This window comes from Kogia breviceps, chromosome 15 (assembly GCF_026419965.1).
Source record: "Kogia breviceps isolate mKogBre1 chromosome 15, mKogBre1 haplotype 1, whole genome shotgun sequence".
Lineage (NCBI taxonomy): Eukaryota > Metazoa > Chordata > Mammalia > Artiodactyla > Physeteridae > Kogia > Kogia breviceps.
The window spans coordinates 55176082-55201212 of NC_081324.1; the positions used below are offsets into that span (position 1 = coordinate 55176082).

The 25131-nt window shown below is 36.5% G+C and overlaps 1 protein-coding gene across 1 annotated transcript in view; it reads left to right on the forward strand.

The window, feature by feature from the left end:
• Positions 1-21663, forward strand: part of SMCHD1 (structural maintenance of chromosomes flexible hinge domain containing 1) — a 126610-nt gene extending 104947 nt beyond the window's left edge. The window contains exons 45-48 of the mRNA XM_059039426.2: positions 5730-5901; positions 13705-13863; positions 14166-14268; positions 20610-21663. Coding sequence (XP_058895409.1) covers positions 5730-5901; positions 13705-13863; positions 14166-14268; positions 20610-20634 — 459 coding nt within the window. The 3' untranslated portion in view covers positions 20635-21663. The remainder of the gene's footprint in view (positions 1-5729; positions 5902-13704; positions 13864-14165; positions 14269-20609) is intronic.
• The last annotated feature ends 3468 nt before the right edge of the window (positions 21664-25131 follow it).

Below are 25131 nucleotides of genomic sequence, written 5' to 3' on the forward strand. Positions count from 1 at the left end.
TATTGAAAATTAAACAACTAATTGTGTAAAAGTATGTGGCATCTTCACGAATGGTTCCTTATGAACCTAATAATGGCTCTACTTTACTATACCGGAAAACAGTTGTGGGTGGAGGAGCTGCTGTATTCAGGTGGTGATTAGCATGCTTGTATGTCCTGAATTATAGGCTAGAAAGCATACCCATTAAGTGTTATGACAACATAGAATCTATTAGGAGAAGATGAGAAGCTTACTAGTGAGCATAGAATTAACAAGTTGGGTAATAACTGGAAGATTCTAGTTAGTTCAGTCCGTTATTTGGACACTTAGTGCATGTGAGACACAGTGGGGTGCTATTAAGTGTTGAACAACTGGCTCTGGAGAGTGGAGTGGTGGGACCCTAATTTGTAGCTTTTGCCAGCCCCCATAGTGTGAATACTCATATCATAGCTGACTTCCAGCTGCCTACCTGTGGTCATTGAGTGAGCCGTTCAGGAGACCTGGTTCTCATGACCAGTAAATGCTGGCTCCAGCATATCACTAGGCACAGCACTAGGCACTGAGGGTTATGCAGAGATGGACTAGACAACTAGGGTAGCCAAAGGAAGTTCTAGCAGAGGTAAACTAAAAGGCCATTTCAGAAAGCTAGTTCTGGCTATATATCATTAAGATATATATCTTACTGTATGAACTGGCAAGAAAGTAAGAATTCTAAGTGAAGGTGAGAACCCAGAGAGATAAACATAACAGTGAAGCCAGATTTTGCTTTAAGAACATTTGTCAAACTAATGGAACTTGAGCATCAATTTGCACTCCCTTGAAAGGCTCAGAGGGTAAGACATACCAAAGTAGGGAATCTGATCAAAGACCTCTTTCCCAACAAACTGGAACCCCCCAAAGGGCTAAACCCCTTAGTATAAGACTGAACAAAAGAAATAAAGTTGCCCCCTCCATCTCAACTCCAAGTGCTTCTAGAGACTGTAAGAAAATTGCCCTTCTTGAACTTCAGCACTAAGTGGAAAAGAAAAAGAACTATTTTCCTAGAGAATGCATTAATAAACAAATCGGCTGTCGTGTATGTTTGCAACCTGCATTCATAATATTTGAATGGTCTGAAAAACTTCAAGGTAAACGTTTGATTTCATCTGGGCTGGCCTGATAGTATCCCTTAGATATCTGATCAGAGCAAACACAAATTCTAAAAAAATTCACCTTTATCTTAAAACTGAAATAATTTTCATATTCACCTTTATCTTAAAACTGAAATAATTTTCATATTGAACATAAGAGCAAATATTTTAAAGTATATTTAAAATATATAAATATTAATATTTAAGAAATATTAATTATTTATTGAAATATGTATTATATTTTATAATATATTTTAAGAAATGAAAGTGTTGAAAAGAAGATAAGAGCAAGTAGACTTGAAAAAGAGCATCTAAAAATAAAAAATATAATAAAAATTAAGTACTGGGCAGACTTAACAGCTTAATAGAGAATTTAGTGAATTGGAAGATAGATCAGAAAAATTATCCAGACTGCAGCCCAGAGAGAAGGAATGTAAGAGAAAGAGGCTGAGTAGTCACTAAGGATAGAATGAGAAAATCTTTTTTAAAAGTCTAATCAGAGTGCCAAGAAGAGGATGGTAAAAGGATCACAGGTAATATCTGAAGAACTAATGGCTGAAAACTTTTAAGAACTGGTGAAAGACTCCAATCCCTAGCTTCAAAAAAAAGTAAGAGGGACTTGCCTGGCAGTCCAGTGGTTAAGATTTCACGTTTCAGGGACTGCCTGGTCCAGTGGTAAAGAATATGCCTTCCAATGCAGAGGACACTTGTTCGATCCCTGGTCGAGGAACTAAGATCCCACATGCTGCGGGGCAGCTAAGCCCGCACGCCTCAACTAGAGAGCCTGCGTGCTGCAAACTACAGAGTCCACGCTCTGGAGCCTGTGTCACAACTAGAGAGAGAAAACCCGCACGCCACGACCAGAGAGAAACCTGCGCACCACAGCGAGAGAGAAGCCCACATGCTGCAACTAAGACCTGCCTGATGTAGCCAAAAAAAAAAAAAAAAAAGATTTCACCTTCCAATGCAGGGGTGTGGGTTCAGTCCCTGGTCAGGGAGCTAAGATCCCACATGCCTCGTGGCCAAAAAAACCCCACCAAAAACAGAAGCAATACTGTAGCAAATTCAATAAAGACTTTAAAAATGGTCCACATCAAAAAAAAAATTATTTTTAAGTTAGAGCATATGTGACAAAAGCGGGGACAGCATTTGTTCCTCATAATTGGTATAGCACAGCAGTCCCCAACCTTTTTGGCATCAGGGACCGGTTTTGTGGAAGACAGTTTTTCTAAGGATGGGGTGGGAGGGAGGGGATGGTGCAGGCGGTAATGTGAGTGATGGGGAGCGGCAGAGGAAGCTTTGCTCACTTGCCCGCTGCTCACCTTCTGCTGTGCTGCCTGGGGGTTGGGGACACCTGGAACAGCACATACTGATATCTTAGCTTCCAAAGTTTTTAATGAGGTCACTCCACCTATTAAATACTGTTTTAAAGCTCTTCTAAGAAAAGGCTGGGCTTCCCTGGTGGCGCAGTGGTTGAGAGTCCGCCTGCCGATGCAGGGGACGCGGGTTCGTGCCCCGGTCGGGGAAGATCCCACATGCCGCTGAGCGGCTGGGCCCGTGAGCCATGGCCGCTGAGCCTGCACGTCCGGAGCCTGTGCTCTGCAACGCGAGAGGCCACAACAGTGAGAAGACCACATACCGCAAAAAAAAAAAAAAAAAGGCTGTTATGACATCTCTTGGTGATTTTGTTAGGTTTCAGTAGTCTTTGTTATCATTTTCTCTTCCTAAATTCTTCAAGCCATTTATACTACTTCAACACCTTGTTGATTCCATTCCTCGCTAATCCTTACAGCAGTTGTGAATAAGTATTGCCCAGAACTGTAGCACTTGTTCACTCACTGAATTTGTAAAAGCTGTCATGATCTTTTTTGTCCTAATACAGTTCCTAGTGAGGACTGAAGTTTCTTTTAATGGTAAATTATAGTAAAATACATATAACAAAATGTACCATCTAAACCATTTTTAAGTGTACCATTCAGTAGTGTTAATTACATTCACATTGTTGTACAACCAATCTGCAGAACTCATCTTCTTTTTGTAAAACTGAAACTCTGTACCCATTAAATAGCAACTTGTCATTTCGCCTTTCTTCCATGCCATTTGAGAATTGAAAAACTGTCCCTTCTGCCAGAGGCCTGTAACTCATACTCTCAGTGAGTGTGTTAACAAGAAAATAGACAAGAAATTTGAGTGTGTTTGTTATTTAAGATGGTACTAAATCTGTAAAAACATTGCTTGAAATTTGATAATTTAATAGGAATAATTTAATTTACTATATATTATATAATTTAATAATAATAATATGGTAATAGTACATTAATTCAGTCTGTATTTTTAATGTTCACTTTTAGGAAACATACAAATCCAAACCAAAACTAAGAAAGTAAGGTGTGGGGCTTCCCTGGTGGCGCAGTGGTTGAGAATCCGCCTGCCGATGCAGGAGACACGGGTTCGTGCCCTGGTCCGGGAAGATCCCACATGCCGCGGAGCAACTAAGCCCGTGAGCCATGGCCGCTAGGCCTGCGCGTTCAGAGCCTGTGCTCCGCAACGGGAGAGGCCACAACAGTGAGAGGCCCGCATACCGCAAAAAAAAAAAAGAAGAAAGTAAGGTGTGATAGTTTGTTTTACTAAAAGATTCATTTCACCAAAAAATTCACCACAGATTTTCTTGAAATAGACTTTCTGTTGCCTTTAAATTTTATAGAAAGTATACAGTTTGATGGGAAAATACCTGTAAATTACCTTGGAATTATATTAAAAGAATAAATACTAGTCATGATTTTCTATTACATGTCCTATTGCTTTTCATTTTTTAAAATTATATTTTATTTAATCTTTTATAATTCAGAAGCTACTTAATCCACAGTAGTAGATTGGATTAGGTGTTTTTGTTGTTGTAGTTGTTGTTGTTGTTGTTGTTGTTGTTTTTGCGGTTTGCGGGCCTCTCACTGTTGTGGCCTCTCCCTTTGCGGAGCACAGGCTCCGGACGTGCAGGCCTAGCAGCCATGGCTCACGGGCTTAGTTGCTCCGCGGCATGTGGGATCTTCCCAGACCGGGGCACGAACCCGTGTCTCCCGCATCAGCAGGCGGACTCTCAACCACTGCGCCACCAGGGAAGCCCGGATTAGGTGTTTTTACATGTTATTAAATTATTTTTCTTTAGTCATTTTTTTAATCTATGCATTGTTTCATTATGTGGATGTGCCATAATTTATTTATGTAACTTATTGAAATGTGCAAGTTTCATATTTTTCATTATTAAAACAATGTTTCAGTGCACATTGTTCACATCTGTGATGATTTTTTCCAGAATGTTCTTAGGAGTGGAATTGCTGGGTCATGCAAAATGTTAAGCTTTTTTTAAAAAAAATATATTTTATTTATTTTTGGTTGCGTTGGGTCTTTATTGCTGTGCGTGGGCTTTCTTTAGTTGTGGCGAACGGGGGCTACTCTTTGTTGTGGTGCATGGGCTTCTCATTGACGTGGCTTCTGTTTGCTGGGGAGCACAGGCTCTAGGCACGCAGGCTTCAGTAGTTGTGGCTCTCGGGCTCTAGAGTGCAGGCTCAGTAGTTGTGGCGCACGGACTTAGTTGCTCTGAGGCATGTGGGATCTTCCCGGACCAGGGCTCGAACCCGTGTCCCCTGAATTGGCAGGCGGATTCTTAAGCACTGTGCCACCAGGGAAGTCCCTAACTGTTAAGCTTTTAAGCACTTGTCACATTTGCTCTGAGAAGGGCTGTCCCAGAGCAGATTAGTACAAGAAGACCCTTTCTCCAACATTCTGTGGTGTGTGTGTATATGTGTGTGTGTGTGTGTGTGTGTATTTTAACATTTTTGAGTAGTGAAAATATCTCATTTGAATTCCACTTCACATTATTTCAGTTCCACTTCTGGTTACCAGTGAAGTTGAATGTTTTATTTTTGTATATCCTAGACCTTTATTTGAAAGAATATTCTTGAAGATCATAAAATACTAAATCTAGTGTTTTTCTTTTGTTCTCTGACTTCTCTGAAGAATTTAGTTCTTGACTATAACACTTTCTACTTCCCTTTCCATGACTTAGGTTTTACTATATAATTCTAGTTTCCCCAGTTCTCAACTCACTAGCTCTTTTTCCTCCTACAACTGAACTTATAGTATTATCCTCTGAAGATTTGTCCCTTTGCTTTTGAGTTTGTATTCTCTTCAGTCTAATATAATATCCTTTTTGCTAGCCTTTGGTCATCTGGAAAACTTCTGTCTAACAGAAGGAAACTGAGCTGGTGATACAGGCTGGGTACTGCCTTGGGTTTCAGAAGCACACTGGTCTCCGCTTGTCCCTCTCTCTTCCTTCCTCTTATCAATCAAGCCATCAATCAGGTCGTCAATTTCACTTTTTTTCCATTTGTGTTGTCACTATTCTAGTTTAGGCTAATACTTGACAGGTAGTCTAATTCATCTCCCTGCCTCTGGTTTTTTTCCCCCAGTCATCTTACACATCACTAGGTAATTAATTTTGTGAAAATACTACCATGATCATGTCATTTCTTATCTCAGAACCCTTAAGTGATTTCTCTTTTCTTAGAGCAGTTGAAATAAGTTTCATAGACTCGCTAATTAATATCCATTTACTTACAATAGGTTGTTAAAATTACACACTGTCCTACACTGCTGACCAGAGATGGAGATCGCATTCGAAGTAATGGAAAGTTTGGGGGCCTTCAGAATAAAGCTCCTCCAATGGATAAACTTCGGGGAATGGTCTTTGGAGCTCCAGTACCAAAACAGTGCCTGATCTTAGGGGAACAAATAGGTAGGTTAAATAAGTACTTAATTTCTCATTTGATTTAAACCCTTTATTTGGACCTTGTTTACCGAGACTCTGACATCAAAATGTAACCAGTAACAGATATGAATAAGATGTTTTTGTCCAGTACTTCCAGCTTTCTTACACCAAATAGTTTTGAAATAACGTATATAGGAAGTAGGTTTTCCTTCATATTTTCATTCTTATCTTGAAATAAAAGATTTCCTTGTTGAGGAAACCAGTATATCATAATACTTCTTTTTATATCAAAGTTGGTAGCTGTCTAGATATATCTTTTTTAGTGTGTGTGACATGTGACCTCCCTCCCCCATTTTCCCTTCTGCAGGCTGTGTCCCCTTGTTTCTAGTTGGCCGATGTAATTGTCTGTTCGTCTGTGCTCTGAAGTGTTTATACTTTACAGGAGGGTCCCCTGCAGACCATCATCTAAGAGCCTGTTTGCTCTTAATTTTATATAGTTCTGATACACTTGGATATCTAGTTTTCCAGCAAAAAGTATTTTGTTAACTTTAAAAATATATAGTAAATTGTAATAAAATACATATAACAAAGTTTATCATCGTAATTATTTTTACATGTACAGTTCACTAGTGTTAAGTACATTCACAGTCTTCTGCCGCCAATCTTCAGAAATCTTTTTCCGACCCTGGCAACTGCCCAGGTTTCTGTCTCTGTGAATTGACTCCTGTAGGCACCTCATGTATGTGGAATCAGAGTCTTAGCCCTTCTGTGACTGGCTTACGTCACTTAGCATAATGTCCTCCAGGCGCTTCAGTGTTATAGTTATGTGTCAGAATTTCTTTTTAAGACTGAATAGTATTCCATTGTATGTATACACCACATTTTGTTGTTAATTTTTTTAAGTGTAATATACATAGAGAAAAGTGCACATTTCATAAATATACAAGTTTTTCACAAAATGAACACTGCTTCTGTATTAAGAAATAGAACATTATCAGCCCCACAAAAGACTTCTCAGGGCTCTTTGAGTGACAGCCCAACCCCCTCTCCAAAGGATAACCACCTTCTTGACTTAAAAGAGCATAGATTGGTTTTTCCCTTTTTTGTACTTTATATAGATGGAATTATGCAATCCATGCTTTTTTGTGTGTCTGGCTTTGTTCAACACTGTATGTAGTTCATTTTAATTCAGGATAGTAACCCGCTGTGTACATATACCACAATTTATTTATTTATTATTCTGCTGTTGAGGAATTTGGGTAGTATCTAGTTTGGTGTTATTACTTCAGCCCCCAGCAATGTTTAAAATAGTAATTGAGAAAGATGGTAGGATATCTCATATTTTCTTTTATGAGATAGTCAGGTGCAGCTGCAAGAGGAGACACAAGAGAGGCTCAGGAAAACAAAGTTTATTATACTCACAGGTCCTAGGGACAGGAGGCACAGCCTGCCACACAGGAGCCACATGGAAGAACACCAGGGTGGTCAGGAGGCAGAAGACAAGAGCAAGGAGAGTGCTACAGCCACAGCCTTTACTGGAGTCTCTGCAACAAAGGGATGACAAGGTCAACAGTTTAGGGTTGACTAGCTTGAATAATTTCAGTGGTCTTTCGGCTCTAGGCGTGGTTTCTAGCTAGTTGCCTGGTACCTGGCTCTGAGATGATTAAGGCAGAGGAATGTTACTCCTTGAGGTGCAGGTGCGAGATAGAGGAAGCTTGGCTCTGGATTGGTTAGTTTGTGTGTCAAAGGCATGCTAGACCCTTAGCTATCTCTAAGAATTGGCTCATCCCAGGCGAGGCAATCTCTCACCAGCCAGAAAGGCTTTTTAAGATGTCAAAACATCGTAATATACAGAAAGTTTAAATTATAAACAATACAGAGTTTCATACTTCTGTTAATGATGGCAGTGAATGCATGAAAAAAATCTTCTCTATAGAAATAAGTGAACATCTAAACAAACTGATAAGAAATAAGAGAAAACAATTTAGTCAGAGGCAGTGAATCAGCATAAAAACGCTCAACCCTTATCTCTCCAGCACTACAGTTTATGGCAGTGGATCCCAAACTAAAAGGAATTACCTGTGGAACTTTAAAAATGCACAGGTATTTTTGACAGAATTTCTAGTTTACCTGGGCATCTGACTGTCAGTATAACAGTAAGGCCTTATCTGTAGATCTTTGGGATGAAAAGATTATAATTAAAGGTTTCTGTGCCCTGTTGGTTTGTCAAACATGTAAAGTTAACAGATAATGCAAGGACTTAAAAAATATAACAGTTACTTTTTCTTCTTGATAAATATCTTCAAAGATATTTATATACAGACTAATTTATATACAGACTAATGATTCAACAATAAGCACTCAAAAGACAAACGGTTTGAAAAATCAAATGAGACAATTTAAGATTACTGGATATGTATGTATAAGGTACTTTTGATTTTAAGTGATAGCAACCAGGCCTGACCACTTTTAAGTGAAACAGGAATGTATTGGAAAGAAAGTGGAGGAAATCACATTCAGAGGAGATTGGAAACAGCCAAGACAAAAACAAGGATGGCTCTGGGACATTCAACAGCCTGAGCTCCTTGCATCTTCACCTAGAAGGGCATCTCTTAACATGACTCAGAGCCCGCAACTCCTAGGAGAGAGAAGTTCCCTCTGGAATCAGCCAGCCATAGTAAGGATCTGATAGAACAGAGCTTTGAGGAAACTCTTCCTTGTGTATCATGGGATTGTTTGCAGAGAAAAAGTAATTTTGAACTAGACTACCACCACAAAAATTGCCTGCTTACTAGCACAATTAAAAGCGCAGAGTGTCTTCTAATTTTGCTTAGACCGTGTCTTGCATTATAGCATTTGATATGAGATAATGAAATAAGAGCAAATAAATTTAAAGCATAAAACAGAAGAAAAAAATGAGTATTTACATGTTGTAAAATAAGATGATTAGAAATAAGACCTTGAATAACATGTGAATACATGAAGTTCTTTCATTTAAAGACATTCAGATTTTAAAAATCTAGTACCAGGGTATATTAAAAATAGCTGCCATTTATTGAGTGCTTAACATGTGCCAGGAAGTAGAGTTAAATAAAGTGAGTAAAAAGAGAAGTGTGGAAATTTAAATGACATGAGAAGCCACATGGTCAGTAAGCCATAGAACAGAACTCAAACCCAGAGCCAGCTGTACCTGCAGGCTTTTCTCTCCATGACACTGCTTTATATCTTTTATAAGAAACTCCCTTCTACACCAATACAGTGTAAAATTAAAGAATTAACAAAGATGAAATGTAAACATTGAATAGACGAAATCACAAGTAACAGTATTAGTGTCAAAGTTAACTTCAAGGCAGTGGCACTAAAAGGACAAAGATAGATTCATTTTGATAACAGATCTATTCCATACTAGAGGTCCAAAAGTTAATTAACTTGATGCAATAAATTACATAATCAAATTTCTTAAAAGTGTTGATTATACAGAGACAGAAATATTGTTATGAGAAACCATTAACCCATTACAGGTCGTTAGTCAAAAAACAAGGAATTTTCTACCTAATAAGTTGTAATACCAGTACCTTCTTAGGTAAGAAGGTAATATGTCACAAAAAATGGCCATAAATTCAGTTGATCAAATTGCTACTCAGCTACAATGAGACAACAAATTACAAAAAGCAAAATTTACTTAGTATACTCATTCCTTTCCTCCCAAAGTAAGCTCAAATAGTGGATATTTAGAAACAACTATTTTGTCAAAAAAAAGTGTAAATATTGGGCTTCCCTGGTGGCGCAGTGGTTGAGAATCCGCCTGCCGATGCAGGGGACACGGGTTCGTGCCCCGGTCCGGGAAGATCCCACATGCTGTGGAGCGGCTGGGCCCGTGAGCCATGGCCACTGAGCCTGTGCATCTGGAGCCTGTGTTCCGCGATGGGAGAGGCCACAACAGTGAGAGGCCCGCGTACCACAAAAAAAAAAAAAAAAAAAAAAAAAGTTTAAATATTAAAAAGAATGAGAATATTACACATTATACATAGGAGATATGAAGACAGCTGTAAACCTACAGGCTTAACACTTTTATTATTAAATGAGAAAAACAAATTAACCATTCAACTCAAATGAGAGGGAAAAAAATACATCTCAAGAAACAAGTACAACCAAATGGATTGCAAAAAAAGAAAACCCTTGTATTGAATATATAATTTGTAAAGACGGTCTTTGGGCAAAAATAAATACAATAGGAGTAATGGCTCAAAGGATGCATTCAGATATAGAAATTTCTTAGGTTTTCATAATATTATAAATACATTTAGCATGTCCAAATAAAGTGGACTAAATTCTGGAAAATTGCAAATGAACAAAATTGATTTAAATAAGGAAGAAAACTTACAGAGACCATTGCCTGAAGAAGTGTTCAAAAAGTTAACTCCATCCTATAGGTTTTTCATAAGTGAATATGGAGATCACTCAGGGCATCTTATGAAAATAATAACAAACCTATTTCCCAAAATGGCACAGGCAAAGAAAACTTACAGTACCACCATTCTTCAGCTGTGTTCAGGAAGTTCTTAGCACAGTTGAATAGAAATAAGAAAGTTTAATCTTGAAAGAAACACTTTATTTTAATGTTCCCTTATCTACAATGGTTTTGCCTCAGATATGTTCATTGCTTGATTCTTTTCTTTCCAGTTCTATACTTTAATGTCACACCTTCAGGGACTTCCCTGATCAGCCTATCTAAAATAGAAACACCCACCTTGGAGAGAAGGGCTTTTTGACAGACACATACTGGCATATGTGAGAAAACATTTTATAGTTTATTTTTAAGTTTACATAAAAATTTTAAAGCACCTTGAAGAAATTGGAAGGGCAAATGACAAACTGGGGAAAATTGCATATATGGTAGACAAAGGTATTATAGTCTTATTATTAAAAGCAACCTTTAAAAATCAAGAAAAAAGACAAAGACTAATAGAAAAATGGGTGCATAACATGAATAAGCAATTTTCAAGAGAATAATAATAGTTACTATTTGAGGGCTAATTATGTCCCACATACATTGTTAAGGTTGTCACTTGAATTATTTCAGGAGAACTGCTGTTCTCCTCATTTTACAGATGAGGAATTTCAACCTCAAAAATGTTAGATATGTAAGGCAATTATACTCCAATAAAGATGTTTAAAAAAAAAAGTTAGATAACTTTGCCAAGTTCAGGACAGTATGTGTTCATTTGCACAGTGCACAAAAGAGTAGAAAGAAAAATGTTTTTTTTCCTGAATTACATAATTGAGATAATTTACTTCTCCGTTATCCTTTTCTATATGTTTTTCCAGATCTGCATCAGTGAACAATGTGTCACCTAAAAATTAGGTGACAAAATTTACGAGAACTTCTGCTCTTATTTGTTCCCGAAGAGTCTACGCCTGGATACATTGAAATAATCTATATATCTTTCTTAGTACATAGCATAGAGAAATAAATACACTTGTAATTTGAGCTTTTGTCCCTTTACATGAACTAATTTTTAATTTAATTTTATTTTATTTTAAGCTACACTAACTTTTTTTTTTTTAATATTTATGTATTTATTTAGGCTGAGCTGTGTTTTAGTTGCGGCACACAGGGTCTTTGTTGTGGCATGCGAACTCGTAGTTGCGGCATGCATGTGGGATCTAGTTCCCTGACCAGGGATTGCACCCCAGCCCCCTGTATTGGGAGCGCGGATTCTTACCCACTGGACCACCCTGGAAGTCCCTAATTTTTTATTTCAAAGTATTTTGCTATTTTCACAGTAAAGCATCATTAGTTTTTTTCCTAGATAAGTAAAATTTTCAGACAATATATAATGTTAGAGCTCTAAAATCATTTATAAACAGAATTACATATGAATTTTTAGTTTTTCTCTTTGGCAAAATTTTATTAATGACTTAGAAAAGACTTTTATAGACACTATGGTAAATAGAAATTACATTTCATATACCAGAAAAATGGGAATTGCTAAGGCATATTAAATTAAGTTGCTTCTGTCCACCTTATGCATAAAATACGAACTTAATATTAGTGCTCCATTTAATGGGAAGTATTTAATAATCCATCTTTGTTTATAAATAACAAGTTGACTTAATGTTCTGTTAAAGCTTTTGAACATACTTTTTCTTGAGTATTTAAAAGGTAAAAGAACCTCATAACTTATTATGTTAAGCAGTAGGATTTCAACCGTTAGCGACTTGAAATTTTTGTGTATCATCGTCTGAATTAGGCAGCATCCCTGACATATGGATCTGAACATAATTTTGTAACTCATTCACATACAAAGTAAATGTAATTTTATGCATATAGAAAACATAACTTTAACATGAAATTAGAAATACTGTCAAACCAGAAAACCAGACATTTTTAGTTACCTTTGAGTTCCCAATAAATCATAAAGAATTAAGAAACATAAGGACCTTGTCATCACTCAGTTACACATATGGAATTCATATTTAAATATATGAATATTCTCATAAGTGTTCACAGGTGTGTTTGTTCACTCATCCCAGAATGCTTGATAGTTTTTTAAAAATACTGTTATTGACCCTTAAAGTATAGAATATCTCATATCTTGTGTACCCTGACTCAAATAATTTCTTCTACAGTTTCATATGTAAACCCACTGTGTATATTTATTAAACATTTGGGTGTTTGTATGCCCACTCCCATGAATATTGATAATCTTTGTGTGACTAGAGTCTCAGAGGGTCAGATAGTAAATATTTTAAGCTCTGTGAGCCAGGAGGCAAAATTGAGGGTGTTATGAACATATTTATATAACCATTTAGAATGTAATCATTTAAAACTGTATAAACCATTCTTGGCCCACAGACTACATAGTTTGCTGACCCCTGGACTATAGTGTAGTCAATGTATTTAATTTTTGGTGTCTAATAAATCATACAAACAGGCAATAAATAGTCTCAAACTTGACCAATGTAATACGTTTTTAAACAAAATAATGGCAGTTAAGCTTTCTGAAAATTAAGTATCCAAGAGTGCTTTTGAAAGCTGTGTTTAAGGTAATGATCATGTCTGTTGGAAGCAGTGATTTTCTGTTTTTTTTCTTTCACATCTTTATTGGAATATAAATGCTTTACAGTGTTGTTACAATGTTAGTTTCTGCTGTACAACAAAGTGAATCAGCTATATGTATATATATATCCCCATATCCCCTCCCTCTTGAGCCTCCCTCCCACCCTCCCTATCCCATCCCTCTAGATAGTCACAGAGCATCAAGTTTATCTCCTTGTGCTATGTAGCAGCTTCCTGCTAGCTATCCATTTTACATTTGGTAGTGTATGTATGCCATCTACTCTCTCACTTCATCCCAACTTCCCCTTCCCCCCCGTGCCCTCAAGTATGTTCTCTACGTCTGCATCTTTATTCCTGCCCTGCCACTAGGTTCCTCAGTACTGGGAAGCAGGGATTTTCTAAAAATGCTATATTTAGTGCATTCTTCCCCTTCTCACAAATTTGTGTGGAGTTAGATTGAATACTGAGTATTAAACAGGATGTAAACACAGAGAGTGATTTAATTCAGAGTGCTTTTATGTGGAAAACTCTTTCCTGACACAGAAATTTATTAAAGTCAAGCAGCTGAAGAAAATTAATACTTAACAAGCACCAGTCTTGTGCTGGGGTCTAAACTGTGCTTTTTTATTTTATTTGTTTACACTGAACGTTAAAAGTAGTTCCCACGTTACTATAACAACAGTCAGTGTTGCTGATTATTCTTTCCTAAAACACTGCTTTGATATAATATCAGTACTTTTAATCGAATGTCTTTGGTTTCTTTGCAGATCTTCTTCAGCAGTACCGCACTGCTGTGTGCAGGTTGGGCAATGTGAACAAGGACCTTAACGGGCAGTTGGAATACCTTCACACTCCAGATATGAAGAAGAAAAAACAGGAACTTGATGAACAAGAGAAGAATCTCAAACTGATAGAGCAAAAACTAGGTATTGTACTTTCTGTTAATATCTTTCTCTGCATGAAGATAGCGTTCATGATTAGAGAGAGTTCAGCTACAAGAAGAAAGAATGCGAATGATCCAGAACTTAAATTATAGACACTCTGACCTCCAAGTGAACTGACACATGTTTGTAAGCTGTTTGTAAGCTGTTCAGTCAGCAAGAGTAGTAAGAAGCATTCTCAGTATTATTTATTAATTACTCTTCTATAAATTAAGACATTCACTTTTATTGCTTATAATAATTCCAGTCTTTTAAAGGTTAATTTTCTACATTTTCTGTCTTTACAGGTATGACTCCCACACGTAAGTGTAATGACTCACTGCGTCATCCAATGACAGACTGTCCAGTTCCTCCTAAGAGAATGAGAAGAGAAGCTACAAGACAAAATAGGTGAGTCTACTATGACCCAAAAGTTATGATTGCTTAGTTTGTCAAGATTTTGGCTCTTTATACTTTAAATATAGCATGAGGGTATTTTACCCACCTTGAACCAGAATTAATTTTGTTTCTTTTTAACTGAACTGAGTGATGATGGATAATGAAGTTAAGATGTAATCATTATTTTCTCCTAGGATGCTCCAGTTTTCTAAATGATTTCTGGAAATTATTTGGAAACTTTCTAATACACTGCATTCTGCTTCATAGGATCAGCAGCTTAAGTATAGAATATAGAATATGCAGAATCATTTGTACATTACTCATATAAAAGTTGCTTATGATATGTGGTTTGGAAAATCATATACCATTTATATAGCTCACCAAGAAGCCAACAAAGCCGTCTGCATCCTCACTCAGTGAAGAAAATTGTCTGTTTCAGAATAGATGCTAGTAAGGCAATCCCACAGAAAGATACCACAGTACTGGGATTTATTATACATTATTTCAGAAGGTTCAAATATAGACTCTGCCTGAATAAGTTTCTCATATTGACCTTTGAGGAGTTCCTTTGAGATCTTGATATAATTGGTATTCTATTCCCTATCCATTTATATATTCTACATTTATTCAGTAACCATTTGATTATTTTGTGTTGTATGTTGCTGGGTGAATAAAAGTGACGTGGTTCTTGCCCCCATAGGAGGTCTGCAATCCTGTGCAGAAGAAAGACAATTCAAAAAAGTAAACCTTTTTCTATATGTAAAAATATAGAATAATGTTAAGTTTTACAAAAGAACAAAGGATAGGACTTCCCTGGTGGCACAGTGGTTAAGAATCCGTCTGCCAGTGCAGGGGACATGGGTTCAAGCCCTGGTCCGGGAAGATCCCACATGCAGTGGAGCAACTAGGCCCATGCGCCACAACTACTGAGCCTGTGTGCCACAACTCTTGAAGCCCACATGCCTAGAGCCTGTGCTCTGCAACAAGAGAAGCCATCTCAATGAGAAGCCCGCACACCGCAACGAAGAGTAGCCCCCACTTATCACAATTAGGGAAAGCCCGTGCACAGCAACAAAGACCCCAACACAGCCAAAAATAATTTTTTTTAAAAAAAGAACAAAGGATGAAGTGATGTAGGATAATGGGAAAACGATGTTGGTTGTCGGGAAAGATGCATTTTAACAGCCATGTAGGAATTGGTTTCATTCAGAGGGAGAATAGGTATGAAAGCTCTGAGAAAATAACAAGCCTGGCATATTTGAGGAACTGAAAAGATGCTTGTGAGTCTAAAATATAGTGGGTAAGAGGGAGAAAGTCCCAAGACGTGGTTGGAAAGGTAGACTGAAGCCATAATATGCCCCTCCCCAAAATAATATCTTGCAAAAAAATTGTGAGATAATGATACCAGCTCATTGACATATTCATATAGAAAAGACATGTTCATTCTTTGTTATATGAACTTACAGGGTAACCAAATAATTGGAGAAAGTTTTTTATAGAAGGTCTTCTTTATAAAGTTCTTTATATAAGAATAAAGTATAAGAAGCATGATAAAATTAAAACACATTTTGGTCACTCCTAATAAAATAATAGGTTTAGGAAATAATAATCAATGGATACCCAAATGATTAGGTAAAAAGTTGAGGGGAAAACTTAAGAATAATGGCCCCCCTGCTGTAAGAGGGGCCCCAGTAAAGCCTTGCCTGAAAAATAATAATAGTAATGATAATAATGGAAAGATCAGATGGAGATTCCTGAACCCACTGATTAAAAAGCAGGATATTTGCTATTATGTGATTCAGTAGAGAAATAACCTGAATCTAATGAAGTTTCCAGTCAGCCTTTCTCAGCTGGGGTTCTGTGCAGGAAATAAGCACTGCAGAAAACTGGGTGACTTTTCCCCAGGATACTTCATCTAACATTCTAGATGCGCAGGAAGGAGGTTAATTCATTGCATATAATAGATACCTTAAGGTATTAAAGCTTAAATCTCTCACGAATTTGAGAAGGACCTTCAATTTAACTCCAGGTGTACAGGAAATAAGGGAAATTTAGGAACAAGTTAAATGATGCCACCAGGAAGCAGTTAGCCAAATCTAGAATGTCAAGAATGTAACATTGTACAGGACAAGTGACTGGTTTTGTTAATAAATTAATGACATAAAAGAAGCATAGGGAGAAGGGTGAACTGTTTGTTATAGAATAAAAGTAACTGAAAGGTATAACAATCAAATACAAATTGTAGACCTTGTTTGGATATGGATTTGAATCTTTAAAATGCAATTTTGAAAAAATTTGGAGAAATTTTTAAATCACGTGGATATTAGATATATTAAGGAATTGTGCATTTTGTGTATAACAGCATCATAGAGCTTATAGTAAGATAACTATACAGTTAGAAATGTGTACCGAGGTGTTTACCAGTTGAATAACATGATGTCTGGGATATACTCTAAAACACTATAGGATGAAAAAAAAAAGTGACAGCAAATCAAAATAAGAGTGGGCAAAATGTTATTATATTATTTCTTCTGCTTTTCTGTAGGTTTGCCATAATTTTTAAAGAAGTGTTTTATGGAACATGGGAAACATTTTTCCAGTTTTTTAAAAGACCAAGTGAGGAAATTCCTGTCATGCAGTTTTAAAGTACATATTCTTGAGGCTACCCTGCAGCCTCAGCACTGAATTAGCCTAGGACCTTACAGTTCTACAGAACTACAAATGATGTCATTAATTTGGATCTTGTTAATTAAGGTTTTGTAGCAATTCAGAGGTGGTATGGGCTAAAGTTTCTTTTTTAGTTTTAGTTTATATTTAAGTTATTAGTAATAGTATCATTTTAGTTAAAGTAATACATGTATATAAATGGTGTATAGATTTAGTGTTGTACTGTAAAATGTGAACCACACATGTAATTTAAAATTTTCTAGGAGCCATTTTAAAAGAAACAGCAAGGTTAATTTTAATAGTATATTTTATTGAACACAGTGTACAAAATACTATCTTTGCAGCATACTGCAAATAATAAATTATTAATGAGATATTTTAAATTCTTTTTTTCATACAAAGTCTTCAAAATTCAGAAGACAGCAAATCTCTATTAGGATTAGCTACATTGCAAGTGCTCTGGAGCCACACAAGGCTAGTGGCTACCAGATTGGACAGCACAGGTATTGAAAGAGCTTATGATGATGAAATCTTGCTCCTGTGTATCCTTACCCCGTCCCGTTTCCCAGAGGCAACCTTTGTTTTAACTGTTCTGGTTATTCTGTGTTGCCTCCATTTTTTGTATACATTATGTCGGTCTTGTTTTATCAGCTTTCAGACAGCACAGCCCACCCAACACCTTGGTGTGGAGGTCTGTCTTGCCTGGCCCACCTCGTGACTTTTGGACTAAATTGTTCTGAATTATTTTAGAACTTACCCTTTCTCGTGATCATTTAGTTATATTCTCTCCTGTAACCATCAACCCAATCCTCCATGCTTTTTTCAAAGGTAGAAGGTGATAAACAACATATATTAATTATGGCTATGTAAATATTTAGTGTAGGCAAAGTGTGTGCTAGGATTATATTTCCCTCTCTGTAAGGTTCTAACATCATGACCCTTACTTAGGCCACCAGTCAGTGTTCCAAGCATGAAAGTCAAATAAATCTTCTATACTGTATCAGTTCTTAAAATCATGTTAAATTTTAGTCCAGTTCTTATTTAGACTGTTTCTTGGATGTTGTTAACGTCTGTGGAGTTTCTAATTTTCTTTTTTCCTTCACTGTGTAACTTGATCATGTATTCTTCCACCTGCTTTAGTAACTAGTAACCATGTAGGCCTTCTGGGTCCTCCTTGGCTGCTCTCTTGGGTTGAATCCATTGTTTCTTGGATTCCTTGTCTTTCTTTCTCTCATAACTTCCTTATGAAAAGTGTATAGAAAGAAACTGGGAGCCCTTGCATGTCTGAAACAGTCTTCCTTCTGCCTTCACATTTGATTGAGGTTTTCTGGGAATTACAGGATAGAAACAAGGCTGAAATATACTAAAGGAGAAGGTACTGGGAATAGTCGAGAGACAGTGGGACACAGTGCCTGGTGGAACCCTGGACTCAGTCAGAGAAGTCCAGCCCAAAACAGGAAGGATGGGAGCAGAATGAAAAAGGAGAGGACACCTAGCCTAGAACATGCCAAATTTTCAACCCCTAACTTTGAGAGCTTTGTTCCCTTGTTCCAGGTATTAAAGCTCCCACCAAGAAGTTAGATAATGATGGTAATTAGTTAAATATTGGTATATTGGCTTCTGGTGTACTTGATGGCACCCTAGAGGCTTGTCTATTGCCAGCATCTAGGCACTAGCAACCTACTAGTTGGCTCTCCAGCCACACCCTTAAAGCAAAGCCTGTTTGTCCACGCCCCTGCTCCCACTATCCCTTAAAATTTCCACTCAGAGAGGAGCCTTAATGGGAAAACTGTTGTATTTTTATAACAGCAGAAGAAATCCAGGCCAGCAGCACAGTCCTCTTTCTTAAATGTAATCGTACAACCAAGAGACATCACACATATGAGGGGAGTCAACAACATGTGAGGGGAGATCCAAGATAAATAGCAGAACCAACCCTGGAAGATGATTCAACCGAACTCTTTTAAAAACTGTACATAATTCCTGATTAGATTGCAGAAGGAGTTATATTCATGAAACTAAGAGGGTATTAGGAGAAAAAAACAGCCAGGACAATATTACAGATTACAAATACTGTTGCTGAAATTTAAAAATTTAAAGGACTAAGGGTGGAGGAAGCCAGGTGAGGAGGGGGAAAAAAAATTAAAAGGACCAAAGTTAAAGGAAACTTCCCAGAAAAATAGGGAAAATATGTGAAGAGAAAGGAGAGGAGATGTAGAGAACCAACTGAGACTATCAGGAATCCTAGAAAGAAGAAAATCGAGAAGAAAAATCACGTGGAAGAAAATTCCCAGGGATGCAAGGGTCCATTGAACGCCCAGCGGAATGACTAACAAAAGATATACCAAGATAATTCATAGCAAAACTGTAGAATATCAAGAAAAGGAGGAGGAGTGTAAATGTTTTCATAGAGAGAGAGAGACCGTATTGTCAGTACAGCTTTTGGCATACAGAAAACAACGTCTAGCTTTGTGGTGGCAGGTGAGAAGATTTAGGTTGCAAATTTGGTGTGTTCTAGCCTATGGCTTCCCTTTTGCATCCTGCTTACCTTTGGGAAATTTAAAATCACTTTAAATTTCAGTTTAAAATTTAAGTCACTGTTTAATTAGTAATCTCCTCATCCCCAGCATCTGTCCCAGTCTCTGCCTGTTCTCCATAAATCACACCATATCAAAAATGTTAGAGCACTTGAAATTAAAGTATCTTTAACAGTACTGAAGTAGTGATATATTTCATCCATACAATTGGAAACAAATGCAGTAGTAGGAAATAGTAACATAATGTGTGTGTGTTTATATGTTATTAGTTATATTAGTAAGTGGCTATTACCTATTTATATATTGTTAGCTTTTATAGGGATTATATACCATATTTCATCAACTGTAGGATGTCAGTAATTATTAGAAACACCATTTTTCATGAAACATTAAAAGAAAACACTGCAAATTAACTCATGACATTATAAGGTAAATTTCAGAGATGTTAAATGTGGAAAAATGTGGATTTTAGAATCAACAAAATATACTTAACAATATATACTATGCAATAGACTCATTTTCTTCAGTAGAGGCTTCAGTTTTCTAAATGATTTTCTACTAATAAAGATTATAAAATAGCTCTTTATCAAAATTGTGTGTCTTCTATTTAGAGATGGCAGTTCAGGGAACTATTATTAAAAAATAAAGTATATCTGAATAAGGAAATATCTGCATAAATATATACTAAAATGTTCATTCTGTTCATCTCTACGTGAATGGAATTGTGGGTATTTTTAAGTGTTTTTCCTTTTGCTTTTCTTTGTTTTGTGACTTTTCTCTAATGAGCATTGTAATTCTTGTTAATTTTTTAAATGGTCATTTCATTTTAGGAAAGGGGAAAATAGGCAAAAATCTGCAGAATTTGTGTCTGGGATACACCATTCCAGAGAGCTGTGCTACAAATTACTTATCCCTTCCTCTGTATATGTTAACTACTGTTTTTATGTTAAGCTTTTGTTTGTTTCTTGCATACATGTGAAAGAAGTGGTTATATACAAGGATTTAATTGTCTGTTTATACCAAGAATTATGATAATTAGTAGAACATAGTTCCACTGGATATTTAACCATCCAGGTCTGATGAGGGAGTTACAGGAAAGGAAAACTTTGGTACATAAAATTAACTGTGTTTTTTTTCCATTTTGATCAGGATTATAACCAAAACAGATGTGTGAGAGGTGACAGAGGAGGCGGCCATTGGTCTCACTAAGAATGCCTTGCCTTCTGCAGCTCTGTTTCAGAAGACCAAGAGGGTGACTTACAGACGTATACTTCTGGGGATGATAACAAGTATCTAGACATGTATTTCCATGTCTAGCCAGATGGCGCTGGAAGCAACCATTCAGTTTTGTGAATCTCACCAAACAATATGAGTTTACTGGAATTCTTCCAGTCATCATGCCCTTTGGTTGTCATTATCTTGCAGGTGTGTCAGAGATATGCAACTATGGTAATGACCGCAAAACTGACACATGCATTTATTAATCCTGAAGAAAAGTGTATGTACTATTTTTCAGTATGTTTATCATGAATATGCTAGAACTATTTCTTAAAAGCAAACCTTTTTATTACTTTTGTGTGAATTTATTTAACATAACTGTTATGTCTGTTATGTTTAAGGAAAGTTCTAGAGGTTAGGTATTTAATTGTAAATATGCAAGGAAACTTTTAAGAATTCAGAATAAACGTAGATAAGCACAGGTATCTGGGAATTCAGATGTTAAGATATATGGAAAAACATTAAAGTGATGGGTAGACTTGTGACAGCAGTAGCATTTTAAATTTCTAAAGACTTATCCTGTATATATATATGTGTATATATGTATAATATGCAGCAGCAGCAATTTTATAAGTATTGTTTGACTTTATTAATACTAGATTATATAGTCTCAGCCTTAATTCTATGTTTGTTATTTTGTAATTTTTTATTACTATTTTTAAGGGTTAAAGAAGTTGTACACTCCCTCATTAAGGGAATAAGGGTCTACTAGAAAGTTGCTGCAAAAACATTTGAATTGTTATTAATTCATGCTATTTTATGTCAATATATGTCTTTGTGTCAGTCCAGGACTATTGGATTGTGAAGTTATTTTATAAGGAAATACTTTTGGTACAGTTTTGTGGCCCAGGAAATGTGTGTGTTTTTTAATCCTTTCTGACTATACAGTGAGGTTAATAAAGAAGATTGTTTCTTCCCTGTTGAATAGGTGTGTTTTCCTTTTTTAAAATCTAAAGCTCCATAAAAGTTACCTTGGTAAAATATTATGATATTTAACCTCTCTTTATAATTGGAAGTCATTTAACTGTTTTGTTGAAGAAAGAAACAAAATGGCAGAAATAAGAATTAACTAAAAGAAAGATTGGATTCCTTGTAAGTAAAACAACTACTTATTAACTGTTAAATATTAGTGCCAGAAGGGTAAGTTTCACCTGCTGAGTTTTTTAACTTCTTGAGGTTATGACTTGGTTACTTACAGTCATTATGAAATGGGTAGGATTAATATTTTTAGTATGTAACTTTCACATACTTTTTAGTAAAAAAAAGTTTTAATTTCTATCATCTTTCTACTGTCATAATGTCTTTTCAGTTATATCTGCTAAACATTTTCATGGTATCATCTCTTCGTGGTTATGTAATTATATTTACAAATTTACTTTTGTACATGTTAATTTCATATTATTTCTCTTTTTTTTTGAACACATAGTACACCTCTTTTGACTTCAAAAGGAGGTTGCTTCTTGGGCTTCCCTGGTGGCGCAGAGATTGGGGGTCCGCCTGCCGATGCAGGGGACATGGTTCGTGCCCCAGTCCGGGAGGATCCCATATGTCACGGAGCGGCTGGGCCTGTGAGCCATGGCCGCTGAGCCTGCGCGTCCGGAGCCTGTGCTCTGCAGCGGGAGAGGCCACAACAGTGAGAGTCCCGCATACCGCAAAAAAAAAAAAAAAAAAGAGGTTGCTTCTTTTTAGCAGGTATATGTTTAGGGATAGGTTAGCAACATTAAAATTCATGGTAGGACACTTGGCCTTAAAATATTAATTATTTTAAATATAAGGTAAAGTTTCTCCACATCTCACCTTATGTAGGCAGTTATTTCATTTATGAATTTATCAATAACTTGAGTATCTGAAAATACTATTTAAGTATTTTGGAGAGAGATCAAATTGGTGTTAAAGAATCACTATCCTAAGTGACAAGCAATAAAGAAACATTAGTTGTATTTTTTTAATGTTAGGAACCCTAATTTCAAAGTAAAATAATGTCTGATAATATAAATTCCTAGTATTCTGATTCTTAGACCACACTTCAGTAAAACAAATAAAATAGACTAGAAAATATTTATATCTTTGTGTAGTACCATATTTAAATCTTACTAATAGAATTTGCTTACAGTGAAATTTGCTTTTTCACTTGTGTTTCTCCTCAGTTATTCTTAACCTCTTGTTAAATTCTTGGTGGAAGTGGAACATAGCATTTCATTTTTCTATGTTTTCATTTTAGTGGAAATAAAAAATTATGTACCTTGACCTATTTATTTGATAGTCCAGTGGTGGAGATTTGAATTTTTTATTAGGTATAATTAAACATAATTGGAATCCACTTTTATACTTTATACAAGACCATTTGTTATGTTGGGCTAGAAATTATAGGATGATATTTAAAAGAGGAATCTTTTACTTTGTATTTCCTCTGATTTCACTAGTTCTGTGATATATTGATAAATGACTACCAAATTTAGTGAAAAAATTTACTTCCATGTTTTCGTAGACTAGAATTATGTCTTGATTTGTTAAGCATATTGCATAGTTCTCTTCTTCAGTAGTTTTGCAGGGTGAATCTCTTGTACGAAGAATTGCTGGGAGTTCCCTGGTGGCCTAGTGGTTAGGATTCTGGGCTTTCACAGCTGTGGCCTGGGTTCAATCCCTGGTCGGGGAACTGAGATTCTGCAAGCTGTGGGGTGTGGCCAAAAAAAAACAAAAAGAAAAAAAAAGAACTGCTGACAGTTCAACAGTGATCCCTGTATCAAATGTTAATGAAAAGTCAAAATAATCGTTTAAAAAAACAATCATATGTGTTTAAAAGTAATACATTGAGCTTTGGCTACGTTTGTGTTAAATGTTCATGTGCTGATTGATGTTTTTATAATAGAATATAGATTATTCTGTTGGTTAGAATGGAGTGCCAGTTTCGTAAGACATTTATAAATATGATTATTGGGATGTTTCAAAATGTAAAATTAAAAAGTAGTTGTCCTTAGTTTGAAATACAGAATGGTTTTTATTGGAACATTCATAAATTCATTAATTTAGCAAATACATATTTGTGCTTTTTGCAAACCAGTGTATCTGACCTGTGGAAGGAGATAATAGCTTCTATATGCCAAGTAAAACATTTACATATATTCTTTTCATACATGTTTGATCCCCAAGCTAAAGAAGCATTGTGTAAGCTCTGCCTATGCTAATCTAAGCTTTAACACTTACCCGCTTTATGACTAGGACAAATTATTTAACCTGTCTGTATCTCAGTTTTTCTCATCTTTAAAATGAGGATAATTGTACTTATTTTGTAAGGTTAGTTGAATGGTTAGTATAGGGTCTGGCATTTGGTGAGTTTCCCAATGGATATCACTTTCTTCCCTTTGTTAGGCAATTACAGGGACAGATGATATGATCACTAAATCTGACTAGAGGTGTGAATTGCAGAGAGATGACAGAGCATGTGACACTGAAACTGGGCCTTGATGGGTATGTAGGATTTATGTATGCTGCAGTTTGGGGAAGGAGGGAGGAACTGAAAGGACACTATAAGTGAAGACAATGAGGCAAAAGAGCATGTCTTTGGAAGGAGCTCAGCTCAGTCTGACTCCAGTGCAATGGGAAATACATCTAATTTGGGAGCAGACCTCTAAAGCTTTGGGCTTTTAAGGAAATACTGAATCAGTACAAGTAACTACAAGTTTTCCAGCAGTCCTAATCAAACCTATGCTTTAAGAATTAAGTGGAGGGTGGGGGGGAGGGGGGTCCCTGGTGGCCCGGTGCCAACCCGTATCCGCCTGCCAATGCAGGGGATACGGGTTCGAGCCCTGGTCCAGGAAGATCGCACATGCTGCAGAGCAACAGCCAGTGCACCACAGCTACTGAGCCTGCGCTCTAGACCCTGCAAGTCACAAGTACTGAGCCCTCGAATCTGGAGTCCGTTCTCTGCAACAAGAGAAGCTACCGTAATAAGAAACCCTCACACTGCAATGAAGAGTAGCCCCCACTCACCACAACTAGAGAAAGCCTGCATGCAGCAACTAAGACCCAATGCAACCAAAAGTAAATTAATTAAATTTTTTAAAAGTGGAATTCCCTTCCAGTCAGTGGTTAGGACTTGGTGCTTCCACTGCAGGGGGCACGGGGGGTTCAATCCCTGCAGGGAACTAAGATCCTGCATGCTGCACGGTGTGGTCAATAAAGAAAATTAATTCCATGATAATGTTTAAAAAAAAAAATGTGGAAGGAGATCAACTTCTGCTAAGACAGCCTGAGGAGCTTTGCTGACCCTGCTCCCCGGTAGCTGGTGAGAAGTATTAAAAGCAGCCATTTAAAACCTCTTGGAATGGTCCTAAGGACAAACAGTAAATGAAGAAATATCTATTCAAGAAAATCTATGAAAATTCTGTAAGAA